At 40.1% G+C, this 16,912-nt stretch overlaps 4 protein-coding genes across 5 annotated transcripts; 1 reads left to right on the top strand and 3 right to left on the bottom strand.

Moving 5' to 3' along the window:
• Positions 1-786: 786 nt before the first annotated feature.
• On the top strand, positions 787-2,238 carry LOC124060552 (guanine nucleotide-binding protein G(I)/G(S)/G(O) subunit gamma-5). Its single transcript, XM_046391659.1, has 3 exons — positions 787-1,007; positions 1,211-1,362; positions 1,904-2,238. Exons 1-2 carry the CDS (start codon positions 927-929, stop codon positions 1,334-1,336), a joined length of 207 nt encoding a protein of 68 aa, XP_046247615.1. The 5' UTR covers positions 787-926; the 3' UTR covers positions 1,337-1,362; positions 1,904-2,238.
• On the bottom strand, positions 2,232-5,518 carry rpf1 (ribosome production factor 1 homolog). The gene is made up of 9 exons (XM_046391658.1): positions 5,149-5,518; positions 4,620-4,676; positions 4,442-4,522; positions 4,258-4,353; positions 3,802-3,955; positions 3,563-3,645; positions 3,268-3,449; positions 3,040-3,166; positions 2,232-2,931 (listed from the first exon to the last, which is right to left on the bottom strand). Exons 1-9 carry the CDS (start codon positions 5,404-5,406, stop codon positions 2,890-2,892), a joined length of 1,080 nt encoding a protein of 359 aa, XP_046247614.1. The 5' UTR covers positions 5,407-5,518; the 3' UTR covers positions 2,232-2,889.
• Positions 5,519-7,795: 2,277 nt separating this feature from the next.
• Positions 7,796-10,500, bottom strand: LOC124060734 (deoxyribonuclease-2-alpha-like). 2 transcript variants are annotated; one of them, XM_046391990.1, is made up of 7 exons: positions 10,401-10,500; positions 9,670-9,767; positions 9,352-9,514; positions 9,184-9,262; positions 8,919-9,077; positions 8,618-8,809; positions 7,796-8,359 (listed from the first exon to the last, which is right to left on the bottom strand). In XM_046391990.1, the coding sequence occupies exons 1-7, from the start codon at positions 10,416-10,418 to the stop codon at positions 8,019-8,021; spliced, it is 1,050 nt and encodes a 349-aa protein (XP_046247946.1). In that variant the 5' UTR covers positions 10,419-10,500; the 3' UTR covers positions 7,796-8,018. The 2 variants fall into 2 exon arrangements, with proteins under 2 accessions (XP_046247946.1, XP_046247947.1); XM_046391991.1 differs by having other exon boundaries at positions 9,352-9,491.
• A 1,235-nt stretch (positions 10,501-11,735) lies between these two features.
• On the bottom strand, positions 11,736-16,517 carry dnase2b (deoxyribonuclease II beta). The gene is made up of 6 exons (XM_046392668.1): positions 16,359-16,517; positions 15,998-16,172; positions 15,443-15,521; positions 14,793-14,954; positions 13,603-13,800; positions 11,736-12,760 (listed from the first exon to the last, which is right to left on the bottom strand). Exons 1-6 carry the CDS (start codon positions 16,463-16,465, stop codon positions 12,426-12,428), a joined length of 1,056 nt encoding a protein of 351 aa, XP_046248624.1. The 5' UTR covers positions 16,466-16,517; the 3' UTR covers positions 11,736-12,425.
• Between the last annotated feature and the right edge of the window lie 395 nt (positions 16,518-16,912).

Raw genomic sequence — 16,912 nt, 5'->3', positions numbered from 1 at the left:
GTCAGTTTTATGAGAGTGCCAGAAGGGGTTGCTGTGGTGCTGCTGATGATAACTGCTCCACAAAGATGCGGATTCCTTATGAGGTGTCTTCCAAGTTGGATGCTTAATTATTCTGTGAATTTAATTTTAACTTGTGAATGTTAGTAATGTTAGCAGGTTCTTTTTTTGTTGATTTGTTTTTACATTATTCTTGCATTTAAATGTCTAAACTGAGGGACTGTAACAGGTCTAGTTTAAGTAGCTTAAGTTAAGGCGACACTTGATATGAATTTTCGTTTTACTCACCATAATGAAAAGCTGCGTAACTGTTTCATTTTTTATAAAGTGCGTATAGCGTGATGAGGCATGTTCACCACTAGAGGCCGCAATTTACGTTCGTCTTATGCTGATTTCGTGTACAGTGGAAATTGTCGTAATTATTTCAGTTAAATGAGAAATTGTTTGGGGTTTTTCCTCTAGGCACAGCAGTGAATTTGATGCCATGTTTGGAACTATCAGACAACATAAAATCACGTCAATAATGGATGGCAAAGCTGTTGTATAACACAACTTTTGGCAATTAAATTAGCCAAAGCTCAAATAAGGTGAAAACTATTTATTTCCCATTTATTTCGCTGAATTTAAAGTGTAAACAATTCTGCTAAGTCCTGACTAAACTGAGACTACTTTCACGACATGAAGTTACGTATTGTTTTTTTGGCACATTTATTTTCCATCTAAAACGTATGTTTAAAATACGTTTAGGCGAAGGTGGTTAAAAAAAGAAAAGCCTGTGAAGGCAGCACCGCTGACACTCCTTAAAAGAAAAAAACCGGAAACGCGGCGATGAGACAGAAGTAGTTAGCAAACTAGTTATCAACAACGAGTTCTTTGTAAAAGTTTTATATTCGTCGTTATTAAGACTACGGTCCCACAAAATCTTAAACATGTCGGGATCATCCAGCATCGTAGCGATGAAGAAAGTCGTCCAACAGCTACGCCTCGAAGCTGGCTTAAACAGAGTTAAGGTAGGTTAACGGTTAACATCGCTACGTTACCCATCAGGGCGTGTGTTGTTTAATTTGTTGCCATTTTATTTATTGTCGTTATTTTCTTGTTTTAATAAAGGCGGTGACACCCAGGAGAACAGATCAGATCTAAGTTTAAGTTACAGAACAGTGTAATAACCTGAGCTTAGCTAACTTTGTAGGACTCGGTTGTTTTCCCACAGGTGTCCCAGGCCGCGGCGGACTTGCAGAAGTTTTGCCTGCAGAACGCCCAGCAGGACCCTCTGCTCACCGGCGTGTCGTCCAGCACCAACCCGTTCAGACCGCAGAAAGTTTGTTCCTTCCTATAGCACCGACAGTCCCAGTCTGTTCCTTTGTGAGTACGACACAAGCTGTGGTTTTCATGACATTGTGTTCACACATTTTTAGATCATTTTCATCCAGACTGACATCTCATTCGCGGTATCGTGCAGGAACAATTACTCAACTGTAAAGGAGAAAAAAAAAGGTGCAACAATATATTTATAAACTATACATTTTGACTTAAGTTCAACCTCTTAAGCTCTTGATTTTCTCCCCAAACTACCTTAAAAATCCGTCCGTGTCCACTCTGGGCACAGAGTCAGTTGTCAGCTGGAAATCTTGCTTATCACAAAATGCTTATCATTTTATACATATTTAACAGTAATTGTCCCTGACCTAATATCTGGGCACTTTTGGATCCTGACTTCAGTATATAAAATGTGGTTATATGTATTCAGGCCATGTTTAGCTGCAAAACACAAAAAGTAGATCCCCTGCCTTTGACCAGCATGAGCTAGAAATACAGAAAGATAATCAATTAGCATATCAACTTACATTCTTTCCTGGAAAACTCTGCTGTCCGATTCTGACTGATCTGTGTAACATTTCTGCAGGTTTTGGACGTAATGTTGTCCTGTAGAACCGGGCTGCAGGACCTGCGCTGTGGACTAAAATCGTCTCAGGAGTGTTTCCAAACCTGGGGGGGCGGAGGACAAGCGACTGGCTTAACAGTTTTGTTTTTGTTTGTTTGTTTGTTTTTACTATTGCCTTTGCAAAATCTCAACATGGAAACATTTCCAGATGCTCTCATGTGGCACTGTTAATGTCTTAGCCTTCTTGCTTAGAAGAAACTAACTCGTTTCAACACACACATTTGTGCCTTTTTTGAACTGTACATTTTTCATGCCTGATTTTGAGAATGAATAAATGGTTATTTCCACATTTTAAACTTGGAGCTACATGCTTTATTAAAACAAGTATATATACATTTAGAAATCTGTGAAACGTGTTCAGTGTGTCATCCATAAATATTATGACTGTCCTCTCACACGCAAAAGAAGCACTTAACCACTTCAAGATCATGGCTACTGCTTCACTTAATGAAGAAAGTATGTTTACTCTCTTTATATTGTTCACAGAGCAGGATTTATCAGGTGTAATTTCTTAAAGCACAACAGACTGTGACTAGGGCAGACTCACACCAAACCTCAGATTAATTCTGGACCACATTCATACAGTAATGTGAAGAGAAATTTGATAGGTTCTGATCATGTGCCAATACAACTTTGCCAAACCCTCACAGGTCCAAATTTTCAGGTTCTATCTGCTTGTCTCCCAACAACAAAGAGTAAAAGTCCGTGTCTGGAGCTCGGGACCCTTGTCCCACACTTGGTTGAATGTGAATTTGCAGAAATTCAATGTCATATAATCCAGTAATGTGTGTTGAAACGACAAACGTTCACTCTTGCCACCGGTTGTCCACAAATAATCCATATATCCTGTATACAGTCCATTTGTGCAAAGCCACAAACAGCAGCACTGTGTTGGATAAGATGTGACTGCCCCTGGCTGACCACAAAAGCTGGTTTTTATTTTGCATTCAAAGCTGGAACTTCCGTCTGCAGGCATCCATCTCATGGCGCTGGAAACAGAAAAAGTGCATTCATTAGCTTTACGGGAAAAGCCCGGGAAATAACGCCTCCACTGGTTTCACCACCACAAAGTAAAGTTTAAGTGCTGAGAGACTCACCTTAAGGACCCACTCGTACTCCCCAAACTTAGAGTCAAAGGTGCCTTTCTGTAGCGAGCGGAGTTTGAGGGTGAAGCGGGGTCCCAGCTCTTGAATACCAACTTTCTTCTCATTCTTGAAGATGTACCTTAAGAGATCAAATAATTTGTTTATTTAGCCTTCAAAATTTAAGATAAACCTTTGAGAAGCACGTTGTGTAACAAGGCCTCACATCCAGCTCACGCTCACCTGTGGAATCTGAAAAAGATGAAGTCTCTCTGGTTGTGGAAGGTGACGACCTGACGCCCCACAAACTGAGGGTCTTGTGGAAACAGAGCGGCGAACATCCGGCCGATGCTGTGGCCCAGACGTGTGCTGAAGTTGTTGAGGATCACCTCTGGAGAGTGTTCAGTTGGATCTTTGCCTCGTCTCTGCAGAGAGAAAATACCACCATTACGACAGGGTCACACTGCTAAGCTCGGGGATGTTAAAGAGTAACTCCATAGTCTGTTGTCGTGCTTTGGATTTGGATTTATCAACTCGCCTTCATCTCCTTGCGTAGTCGAACATTGCTGATCTTGAAGTGTGCAGTCGGCCCATCAGGTAGATGGCAGAGAACCATACCATCTTAAAGTCATGGTTAAGGCAATGGGTGTGAAGTGACCACTGGATTTAATCAAACAGAATTTTCATTCATTATCCACATTCCAGCAATGTAATAAATACTGCATAACAGAATGCAGTTTTGCACGATTCTCTGGACACGGCTGCCTTTGAGGATACTGGGCACTTTGCGATCCTCGTTAATGACAATGAGGTAGGTGAAGTTCCTGGCGACACACTGAGGAATGACCCTCTTCAGGGCCAAACCTCTTCTGTAGTACACATGGGCGTCTGGGATCACTGTGGCCAGCTGCTCGCAAAACTTCACAGTCCTCTACAAGACACACATCAGAGAACGATCAATACGTTGAACAGACTCCAATTAATGACCTCAGGACATTTCATACAGTGCCTATGAAATGCCAAGTTTTCAAACCTTATTTTGGCACACAAAGCAGACTTAAGAAAAACACTATTAATTATTTCTGAAGCCAAAAAGTTTTAAGCGTTACACAAAAACAGCCAAATCAGATTAAACGGAGCAGTCCCCAGCAGTCTTATTCACATTGTACAACTTTGATGAAATGGAGAAAAGGGTAATAAAAATACATATTATGCCAAGTAACAGCCACTCACCCCTCTCGGTCTGTCTGATGTTGTGATGAGCACTTTGGGGTTTGTCAACCCGTTGAAGTAGGCAGAAAACTCATCAGTTCCCTCGTCAAATGCAACCTGTTGATGACAGGAAAAAAAATGTTCATGTAAATTCATTACACATAAAATCTGAGATAGTTTGAACTCAGCCAGACTTGGTCCATACCTCTTCATCTTCTGGGTCAACCGTTGTCTCGTCGTACACCCTCTGGTTTTCTATCGTCTTTGGGACCTCTTTTGGCGGTGCCTACAAAGGAGGCAGAATAAATGAAAAGAATTTATTCCCAGTATTAATGCTGTTTGACTCATGCTGTCAACATATAAAACGGAGAACGTAAACTCACCTTGTCACCTAGAGCATCCCTTTCTTTTTTCTTCTTTTTCTTCAGCTGCATCTTTTGCTGAAATGTCAAGATATGTTATTAGTCGTTACCCAAAAATATTTAAACATTCAAATGCGAAAAAACTCAGTTATGGGTAACTGGGATATTGTAATGTGTATCTGTGAGAGGAGAAAGAAAGCTGGATTTGGACATCCCTGAGTTTGGAAACCTTTTGTGTCACTCGGCTAACTGACTAATAATTTCAAACAGGGATTAAACTTCATGGCCATTTTTGGAGTCTGTAGCTTGTGTTATACGGTGGTGAATGTTCTCATATCGTTTACTTAAGCCAAATAAGTAAAAAATTGTTATGAAGTAATTTACAGTGCATTTCAAGCATACCTGAAGGGAATTCCCTATCTGAAGGGAGGTTTTATTACAGGACTGTAATAGTACTAAACTGCGTTACTTTTAGCTAGGTGTACCCAGTGAACTGGCAACAAGGCGCGTTGTACTTGACAGGCCTACGGACTTTATTTATCTGTCTTACCTTTCTTTTTTCTTGCTTGAGTTTCATGAACATGAGGTGTCTTCGCTGTTTATTCTTGATTTCGGACACACTGAAGGTGGGGGGGAAAGCAGCTGCTGTTGACTCGCTCTTCTCCATCTTCTCCTCCTCCTCCTTCACAACACCGCTGCCTTCCCCACTTCCCTCCTCCTGACCTACGCTCTTCTTCTTCTTCGGCTTCTTGTTCTTCTTGTTCTTACCTTTGTTGTCCTGACTCAGGGGAACTTCTGTGATGTCCATCTTGTGCTGTTTTGGCTGTTTCTTTTCTCACGTGTGTGGCACTGGCAAGCCTGTTCGTGTGCTCCCGACCGGGGACAGGAAGTGACCGAGTTGTGGTCTTCGATGAAAATGTGGCGACACGTAGCGGCGAGGAGGTGAAAGAGCAGAGTCCAACAACCGCCTATTTTAGTTCACTATGTACATTATACTGACAAAAGTGTCGCGATCGGTTTGTTTTTCAGGGGTTGGGCTTGGCTCGTTAAAATCTTAATGTTTCAACATTTTGGACAATGCTATGCTTCCAACTTTGTGGAAACAGTTTATGGAAGGCCCTTTTCTATTCCAGCATGATTGTTCCCCAGTGCACAAAGCGAAGTCCATAAAGACATGGTTGGATGAGAAAGAACCTGCCTGAACTTGACCCACACAGCGCCCTGACCTGAACCCCATCAAACACTTTGGGGATGAACTGGAATGGGGATTGTGAGCCAGGCCTTTTTTTACAATATCAGTGCCTGACCTCACAAATTCACTCTACTGCATGAATGGGCAAAACCTCCTACAGAAACACTCCAAAATGTTGCGGAAAGCCTTTGCAGAAGAGTGGAAGCTGTGGAAGCCGCAAAGCTGTATATGCATTTAGAATACAATGTCATTAAAGTCCCTGTCAGTGTAATGATCAGGTGTCCCAATACTTTTGTCTATTACAGTATATCTTTATATACTATATGAGAAAACCCACGCAGGCACACAGGGAGAACATGCAAACTTGCAAACATGCAAACCACATAGAAGGGCCCAGACCGGGATTCGAACCCTGGAACCCTCTTGCTATGAGGCGACAGTGCTAACCACTGCACCACCGTGCCGCCCTATATCTTTATATATCTGTCATATATGGCTAACTGAATTCAGAGCATCTCTTCTTTTAAAATACATTTTTTGAAAAAATCTAATCTAATAATCTAATCTAATAGCAATATTTAGCTTTATTCACCATCTCCATTTTTCTGCCCTTAACGTGAGATCTTCACACTGAGGTTCCTTCCTCAGACATGTTCTTAAAGAGAAGCACAGAATTAATACTTTTTGAATATTTGAGAAACAGTTGAAGTAGTCATTATGAAAGTAAAATGTGGTTTAACAAAGAGCATATACAGTCTGAATTACTGCATCTATCTCGCACTTCTTCCTATCTAACTAAAATCAAAAACCACAAATCTAATGTTCATGTACAGTAGAACGCCCTTTAAAAGGACATGATACACAATGGAGTTACTGTATTATTCTCATAGTTCAGTTTTGATAGAAATTCTACATGAAAACAATATGCCTGGTTGAATTGCTCCTTCAGTTTGGCGATCTCAGGACCTCAGAACAGATGATACTAAAACTTACTTTCTGACTGAAATGATGCATCCACAACTAAAACAAAAATGACAAATTCCAAAATAAAAAAGTGAACATTTTGACCTGCAGAATAATAAGTTGGTCTTTTTGTCTCAGTGTGCATGAAGGTCGTATTCTGACCTGGAGAAAATGGCACAACAATACAGTCATTTTCATGATCCAATCATGATGTTAGTGCTTGCTGTTGGATGGTGCAGGTCAACTTTAAAAACACACTGGAGCCAGGAGTCTTTTCATGTGCAGCATGCAGCAGGCAGCATAACAATGTCCATCACCAGCACATGTAAAAACTATTACTTTGTCACTTTGCAGTGTGAGCACAATACAAACTCAAAACCGCTTAAGAATGTTGTGTGGAAGGACGCCGAGCTGGTGCCCTTAAGCTCTTGATTGGCTGAACACAGCAGATGTAGTTTCTCAGGTGCTGCTTCAGGGGCTTCATTGTGGTTTTTGTTATGTTATTCCAAGGCAGCAATATTTATGCTCTAAACGTCTGCCACAGTATATTGTATTGCGGGGGAAATTAAAAAAAGTGTAAATACCAGATGGCAAAAATGATCAAGAACAAATGTAATCATAACTAAACTGGCCTAAATTGTTCTTATTATTACCAGTGGCTCCAGTGTGTACTTCAGGTCTGCATGCTGTACCAGTGGTCTTCCTGTACTCTTTGGTTGAATCCTGTAGGTTGTAACAGTCAAACACTGTAGTGTCTCTCCGCTTCTTTAGTGTAAAATTTATTTTAAAACTGACACCACAAGGTGGGCCCTGATTACCTGTCCTTGAGTCTTTGTGTTGAAGAGGGTCCTCATGTCAAAATCAAGTTGTGAGACCTTAGTTATTTTAGTTTTGTGCTTACATATATTCCAAAATTAATGTGTTAAAGTAGAGCCAGATAATATCAGCGCAGAGAAACAGTATGCACCGCACAAGGAGAAGGAGGATCCATCCATGACTGACACAGAGAGCTAATTGTCCATCAACAGAAAAATGCCTTCAGTAACATAAACATGTTTTTTAATTCTTATTTACTCATTCATTTCAATTTATTTCACATGGAGTAAGAGCACTCTGATTGGTGGTTTTCATTGATAAAAATAGATAATACAGAACACAAGACTGCAAAATCACAAAGTCTGTAAGTAAGAAGAATTTCCTATCAGGGATAAATAAAGGATTTCTGATTCTGATTCTGAAGACACCAAATTTTTGTGTATAAAAACTCACATTTTCATTTGTTCACATTTTTCATGGCTTTTCACCAGTGTGCGGAAAGCCTTCCAAACCTTATTATCATTGATGCATATTGCTCCTCCACCTCTTTTCATCTGACTGCATTCCCTGTTCATATCAGCTATGCAGGTCCAATTACCTTTATGTGATACACACCACTTGGAGTGATCTACAGTAGTACTGAAACGCTGCTTTCCCAGCTTTACTTCCTCCACATTGTACACATGGTGAGTGATGTCACAGTTAGAAAGCAGAGGTTCACGCATCTTTCCCCAGCTCTTAACATACATACTCTGCTTCAGTATTTTTACAATAAGGCCAGAGTAAAGATCTGCAAGAGAATGGAGAACAAAGCAAAACATAACACAAAACCATTAACGATGAAAATTAAGAGTAAACAGTGGGGACAAAATATTAGAAATACAGAAATTTCATATACACTTAACAAGAATACAACTGCAAACAAAATGAAATGGTAGAGATAATCAGAGCACATTTTACTGATTTCAACACTTAACATACAAAAGTGTTCTGAGATTTGCTCTGTTAAAGGAGTTTAATTATAAAAATATATGAAGCAAACACTCACCGTCCCTAAAACGTGTGTATTTTGCAAAGCTTGCGAAGTGTTGTCCCTGCACTGAAGTCAGCATCGTCACCCTAGACCAGGGTGCTTTCTTTGGGTAGGACCTTCGTTGTGCAGCATCTCTCAGCTCTTTATGAAAGGTTTTTGGGATGTCAGAATCATATGAATAACCATGGATGTACTTGAGCTGCAATCCTGAGAATTTATTCAGATAAAAAAATCAGTTGCATTATTACACATATGGCACATAAGTAATAAAATAAATAAATAAAGTCAAAATAAAATGGCACTGGTGTTAACCTACCTACTTCTTTGAATTGCTCATAGGGGTAGGTCACACACATAAATGTTTGAGCATTAAGAGTTCCACTGTCTGGCCAGAAGTTTTTACTGCGATATGTTGGAAATTTTGGTGTACTGTGTGACAGCCAAACTCCAGTTTGTCTGTCCAACATCAGGACTCCTGAAGGAAGTCAAAAGGGAGAAGAAAAACAGAAACAGAACTTTGTTACAGTGTGATGTTTTTGGCTTTTGACAAAAGCAGTAATGCTGAACTTTGCTGCACCCACCTTTACTGTGGCCAAATGATGCAGGAGCTGCTTTACCTGGAGGTTGATCATTATAGAGCAGGTATCCAAAGCCCTCAGTCTACAACAACACAGGAAGATAACAGGAAACTCTGTAACATTGTCCTGAATTAAACACTGTGCTGTGCAAGAGACCCTTTCCTATGTTACCTGTCTCTTGTAGAAGTCAAGTAGAGGCTTCAGGGTGTTTGCCAAAGCGCCTGATTTACTGTTGATATCGTTTTTGCTCCGTTTCCATCCATTGGTGCTGCTGTCCATGTACAGGTATGCCAAACCATTATCACTCTTTTCTGGAAGTTTGTATAAAATATACCTATTAATACAGAGAAAGATATTTGTAGTTTTTAGTGTTTTTCAGAAACAAGCAAAGCTACTTATGACATATTCTGTTATCTTTCTATTATGTGTTCAGCTGACACTGAGAATAAGTGGAAAAATAATTTGCCACAGGTCAAGATTTCCACCAACCAGTCCACCTCGGTTCCATTGTCGTTCCTGCAACGCACACTGGAATCACACCCTTGAGAAAGGAGCCCCACACTTAGGAAAAGTCTTAAAAAGGTTCTCTGAAACAATCAAACATCACGTCAGAGTAAAATTCCACTGATTAATCACCAGCTGGTCTTTAATACATCCAGTTTTCTGAAAAATGTAGCAGGTCATTTTGGCAGTGATGAGATGACGCGACGGGTTTACACTCTTTACACAAAATTACATGGCTGTGTATGGACTCTGTAAGTCCCTGAGCCCTCCTGGATAGATGAACACCTTTTTTCCACATTTTTCCAAACTCTATTGAACTGGGTTATAATGTGGTGACTGGCACTCATCAAAGCATGTCATGACAGTGTGAAGTACATATACAAGTGACTGTTCAAAAGTTAAAAATCACGTCATGTAAATGTAGAGGGCTGCTCTACATCTGCACATTTCTGAAAGCTCTTTTATCCTTTTAGGTTATAGAACACCCCCTTTACAAACAGATATTATTTCACGTGACAAATTTGAAAAAAAAAGAAAGAAAAAAAAGTACTTTGTTGTTGTCCATGGAGAACAAAACAAAGTTGGTTCAACCAGACTGTCAGGTGAAAGGACAGAAAAATATTTCCTTATTTATCTGAACATCATCATTTGTTTTACACTTTAATATTTAAAAAGATTATTTTTAGCATAATTTTAAACATGAACATTTTACTTACATATTGAGCCATCATCATTTCTCTTCTCACTCACTTGTACTTTTCTTTTGCAGAGCAGGTTTTCACTGCTTTTATATCTCGTTGTTAAATTGAAACTGAATCATCACTCACATTCCATTTATTTCCTTCTACCTAACAGTGAAACTTATTTACAGATGATTCAGTGCTGTTACGCCTGAGATCAGAATGTTGATAGAATGTTGATCTGCCTGTTTTATAGACCAGGGACAATGTGTTTTATCTGCCTTTTTATCACAACAGTAGTTTGACCAGCTGTGTCAAAGAATAAGAACATGACATTGACAAGAGTGAGATCCTTCAATCCAAATAAACTTGTTTCATAGATTAAGCATTAAGTTTTAGTTTTAGAAAAGAATTAACATCAAACATATTCTTAAAGTTAAGCACTGAATTAATACTTTTTGAGTATTTGAGAAACAGTTGAAGTAGTCATTATGAAAGTTAAATGTGGTTTAACAAAGAGCATATACAGTCTGAATTACTGCATCTATGTCGCACACAGGCTATTAAAACAAATAAAGGCATACCTGCTCACTACTACATATATACATAAGTGCAGCGACATCTGACCATTACATTGCTCTCTAAACGTATCTCTCTCTAAACACACTGACATTAATATGGACCTTTTGGACGAAAAGGCTAGCAATCTCTGTTCCACCTCATCCCAAAAGATGTTTGATGGGGTTGAGGTCAGGACTCTGTGTGGGCCAGTCAAGTTCTATCACACCAAACTCATTCAACCATGTCTTTATGGACTTTGCTTTGTGCACTGGGAAACAGTCATGCTGGAATAGAAAAGGGCCTTCACCAAACTGTTGCCACAAAGTTGGAAGCATAGCATTGTCCAAAATGTCTTGGTATGCTGAAGCATTAAGATTTCCTTTCACAGGAAGTAAGGAGCCTGACCACTGAAAAACAGCCCCACACTGCACCCAAATTCAATAATAAAGAGGTTTGTCCCAATAATTTTGTCTAGTGTATGTTCACTTGGTTAAGATCCACAGAGAAAATACTAAACATAAAGATTCTTCAGTCTGACCACTGGGTGACACTGTTTACCCAAAACTTTGTGTATCTAATTTATTCATCAGTATTCATCAAGTACACCTTCCTGACAAGTTAACAACTACCCAGACATGGTGATGATGATGATAGCGCAGTCACAGCCTCCGCTGACATAAAACAGAACATTCGATAGATACAGACTGAGAATGAGTTAATGACACTGCATTGAGCGACTTACTTTCTTCTATCAGCAGCATCCTCGCTCACCCCAGTGCAGCCACAGCCTGAGTTACAGCTGGCTAATGGGGAAGGTCCAGTGGAGAAGTTTGGGGTTAAGGGACTTTTCCAAGGATAAAGCTGGGGTGTTAATGAGGCGGGAGTTCTTCACTGCAGGTGCTCCTCTTTAACTTCACCCACCCATTTATGTCCTGTAATACTGAACCTGGACGTTTAAAAAAAAATGATTTGATTCCAAATTAGATGTATGTACATCTGCAGTTCCTTAAAAAAAACATAAAAGTAAAGCAATAAAAGTTCTTAGACTCAAATAAACAAGGTCAAGTTGGTGCAAATGCAATGATATTTTTACATGGGAGACAGTGATGACACTGAAGCACTTGTTTCTTACATATACATCTTCACAAGATCAGGTAAGATAAGATCAGCCTTTATTTCATCAAAGATATAGTCACATCAAATGGCTTAGGTAATGGTCCACATACATACACACACACACACACATATATATATATGTATGTATATATACACCAGCTGGATCAAACTATATGATCATATGCAATCACAGCTTGATCCCAGTATCCATCACAGAGACGCCTCTGTGTTAAATTCACATATATTTTCCCCAATGGCTAATTTCATACTGGCCTGATGTCTGCCAGCCGCTTTAACCCGAACAGGCGCTTCCTCCATATTTAGTCCCATGAATATGAAACAAATTCAGACACCGTGTGAGACAATTCCAATCATCTTGTGTTTTCAGCAGCCAATGTACCAGTCCACCACCTGTCTGAAGGCCTTGTAAATCAAGGGGTTAAAGGAGCAGACCAGCCCCCCTCCACGTACCATTTGGGCCTTCTCCCTGTTCAGATCCCCCAGGCAGGTTACCTGGTCCTCATAGAGGCGTGACACACACCACTTTGAGTGGTCGTAGTGGGACTGGAACAGGACTGGTCCGGGAAGCTTAATCCTCTTGATGTTCAAGGTGTGTTTGGGCAGGGAACAGTTGGAAGGCAGTTCGTGACCTTGTGTCTGCCAGGTCTCCACCAGCAGGTCAGCATCCAGAGCCTGAGCCACCCAGCCTGTGTAGATGTCTGAATGAATGCCAGTGAGAGGTTTAGTTCAGTTGCATTACGGCATAATATATAATACAAAATTAAGCACATATTTAGGTAAGCTCACTTGTGTACTAAAATGTGCTAGAACAGGGCAAATGTTTTGAATAATATTTCAACAATCTTACGTTGTTTATGTGTCCCTGGTGTCATTTCCCAAATGAGATAAAACTGAAGGGAATCGGCACACACTAAGCTCACAAAAACATTTTTTTGGCTGTATGTTATGTTAAGATTAATCTTTTAAAATGCGCTCTGTGATGTTTTACATAAATATAACCTTCATGCCCTATAATAGTGACCCATACATAACATAAAAAATGTACATTTTACTGACTTCTAAACTAAGTCTTGTTTTTTCTTGCTTAAAAAGAAGGAAAAAATAAAAAGTGACGCCCACAAGTGCCCACACTGAGGCTCATTAAATGTGAATATTAAGTTTCAAAAGCAGGCACTCCCTCACTGTAGGTCAGGTCACAAGTCAGTACACAAGAGAGTACTTTTGAAGGCTTTGGGTGGAGTATGTTCACATAATTTGCTGTCCTGAGATAATAGTCTGTCTGCACCTGATAATGAGTGACTGTGGCAAATAAAACAGTAGAGGACAGAAGTTTTTGCATTATTGATACACTATGTAGGCTTTCTGCAAAGCAAATGATTTACGTGTTACCAGCAGCTGTATTCCATCGTCTCCCAAAAAAACAAAAAAGGTACTTTGGTTGCAAAACATTTATATATAAATCTTGTGCAGCAACAAAGGAGTATGTAAATGTCTTAAAATAAAATATAAATGACTGACAGTGCAAAGAGAAATATCTTACCATCCACAAAGCGTTCAGATTTGACAAAATAGACAAACTTGTCCCCCTGGATTGAGAAAAGCTGCTCCACTCTTTTATCTGAGGCCAGCGGTAATTTGGTGCCCTCACACAACTGGGCCAACTGTGGCAGGTCGGCCAGGAATGTAGCAGGGACAGAGCAGTTATAGAAGCGTGGGTAAAGGTACACCATCTGCTTCGCTGGAGGGGGAGAAGAGAGCGTCACAAAAAAGAGAGAAATAACAGATACAGTAAGTTAGAAAACTGAGGCTTGCACGATGGGCTGCTGCTGCATAATCCAAAAGAAAATCTCAGCTGACACACACAATTTTAAACCCACAGCAACTTTAATAAATATAACACAACTATACCTCTCTGAAATATGAATGTTTCTCTGTGAGAACACAGCTAGACAAGAAATTTATTCATTTCATTATTATTTATCTAAGTGCCTTGCTGCTTTCCTTTACCAACACAAAGGTGTAGTGGGCCAATTTAGAGGAACCCTCAGAGGTCGACCTTACTGTGTAACTGAGGTCAGTCTCATTGATGAAAATGAATTTAGTTTGATCAATGAGGCTGACCTTGAAGCTTCATGTTATTGTGTGTTTGATGGCAGACAAGTGGATTTCCCAAAATGTGGACATGTTCCTTTAAAGAAATACCAGCCTTTTAAATGTTCCTTTAGCTGGTAGAACTTGTAGACATTGATTAAAGCCACAAAATACAGACTATCAGAAAATAAAACAAATAGGCTGTCAGCTGTCAAAACTTCACTATAATGAAATTGTATAGTGCAGAAACACTGTGGACAACATCCATCACTAGCATTGCTCACAGTGCTGTTATGATTCTCACTGCTTTACCACATTGAAACTCTGGATATGTGACAAATAAAAATAATCTGAATAATAATTTGTGTCTGATATGGTTATTTCACAACAGAAGTTCAGGTTTGTACATCACACTTGTGTAAGTACCATAGTAAATCCCAATATTTGAGGGTGAATGGAGGTGGGGGTATAATCTCGCACAAACACTGCAGGTTAATGAACATCTGGAGTCACGTCTGTACGTACTGTAGGCACCGGCTAGACATGAGGCCAAATTATTGTGCAAATGTTTTTTGTGCAAATAGAGACTTTTGTAAGTGGAGTAAATGAGGCCCTGTTACATCATAAGTGTTCACTCACCTATAAGCAGAAACTGTTCATACTGGTAGGTCACGCAGAGAGCAGTCTGGCCATTGACTTTGCCGGAGGAGGGGTAAAGGTAGCCTCTCTCCGGGAATGAGGGGAAATGGGGAACGCTGTGCAACAACCAGAAACCTTGAGAGCGGTCGAAGAGCAGTACCCCTGTATGATGCACACAAACAGCACTCAATGCATGCACAGCGACTCACTCACGCATACGTGTAAACCAGCATGTGTGCTTCAAAGACCACCATCAAAGTCATGTTAACGTGGTCGATAATCCAGTGTCAACAGCAGTTATCAGAAGGATGCCCTTTGTCCTTTCCTTTCCCCGGACCAAAACCACAGTGACTAACTCTTGCAAAATTATAGCATTGCAAATGATGAAAGGCAGCATGGAAATGCACCCGTCATTAAAAAAAGTATTTGAATGCACCACACTGCAAAGGTACAAAAAAGAAAGCCAAAACTACTGTTCTGTCCAAACACACGTGTGACTACACTGTACTGCATGTCATGTGATAGTCCACCTTCTGTCAAATTTTGGTATATTTTCCGTTGAGAAAAGTATGAGTTCCAGGAGTCTTTCCATACAGCGATTAACCAACCAACTAGAGAAAGCAAAGGCCACATTTCATAATCCGATGTACCTTTAGTGTGTCCATAACCACGGATGTAATCCAGGATCGGCGGTGCATCATTGTAGAGTGCGTAGACTGAACTGTTGGACTGGGGGAAGTACTTGTTTTATACATACAGTATATGAAGATGTACACTTTTCAGTAATATAGGCTACGGCCCTTTTAATTTTTTTAAAGGAATAGTTCAACACTTTGGCAAACACTCTTATTTAATTCCTCGCGAGAAGAGTTAAATGACAGGAAGCAAATCAGCCATCTGATGATTAGCTTAGCTTAGTACAAAGACTGGAAAGAGGGGGAAACAGTGGTGTCTGACCAAAAGTAACAAAATCCTTTTGCACAGAGATTGATCTCCTGGCAATGAATATGTGCAATTGCCTGCAACACAAACTAAATGGCATGAGGTCGGGGAAGCTTCTTAACACGCGGCTTCAGCTCAGTTCCCCATCAGAGTGTCTATCTATTCAGCAAACTGACACCAGCGTCACCTCTGTTGAGTACGATATAACTCACAAGGTTCTATCTTCCTATCCACAGGAACCCACTTCAAGAACATAATCTCACCTTGTAGGCTTTTCCCATATAAAGCTGGTTCAGTGTGTTCCCTATAGCTCCTTGACTGGTGTTAACCATGAATTTACTCATCTGCCAGCTCCCTACTGAGGAGTCCAGGTACATGTAGTCTACCCCGCTGCCAACCTCGCCAATCTTATATCTGGGCAGTTTGTAGATGATAAACCTGCAGTGGAAGGTGAGAGAAATATAATTTTTTGTTTGCTTTTACAAAAGTAGACATATTGGGGGGAAAAAAAATCATGGCCAAATGTATTAAAAAACAGTGTGAACACCAACTAAAAGCTCTGCTGTATGGTACAATCAAAACTCCTTTCTTGACAGTATACTGTAATTTATCATATCAACTCACCAATCAACAGGCTCGCCAGCTTCATTTCTACAGGAAATGTTCGCACTACACACTGTGCAACACAAAGACATGACAATTATCTGTGAGCATTTAAGCAGTGTGGCCATCCTGACTCCTCCAGATGAAGTGAGCACAGCTGAGAGCAAAAAGGGAATTTGAAATGTTTTGTTCAGATGTGCGTTTCATGATTGAGTAACTTTGAAAGTGAATTCAGTGCAGCTGCAAATGCAAAACAGGAAGTCATGAGATGGAGTCACATGATAGGAGAATAGTGAAGGAACTGGGAGAGCCTGTAGGGCCAAAATTAAACATTTCTACGCTTTCACTGGCTCTCAGCCATTGAGCCCATGTAGCCTGGCTGCACCTTGATTCAATTCTTCAATCCATAGATAGTTTTTTCTCTTCCTCCCATTCAATATTGCACCTGCTTCTTAGTATAACCAAAGCCATCTTTTATTAGCAACGGGACCGCTGATCACTGAACTGGAAACCATCTGTCCAAAGAGCTTTTGACACTGTCAGAAATGAAATTAAACACTTTGGTTTCACTTGGC

Source organism: Scatophagus argus, chromosome 6 (assembly GCF_020382885.2).
Source record: "Scatophagus argus isolate fScaArg1 chromosome 6, fScaArg1.pri, whole genome shotgun sequence".
NCBI classification, from domain to species: Eukaryota; Metazoa; Chordata; class Actinopteri; family Scatophagidae; genus Scatophagus; species Scatophagus argus.
The sequence above is the reverse complement of the archived record's forward strand: the minus strand, read 5'-3'. Positions and strand labels throughout refer to the sequence as shown.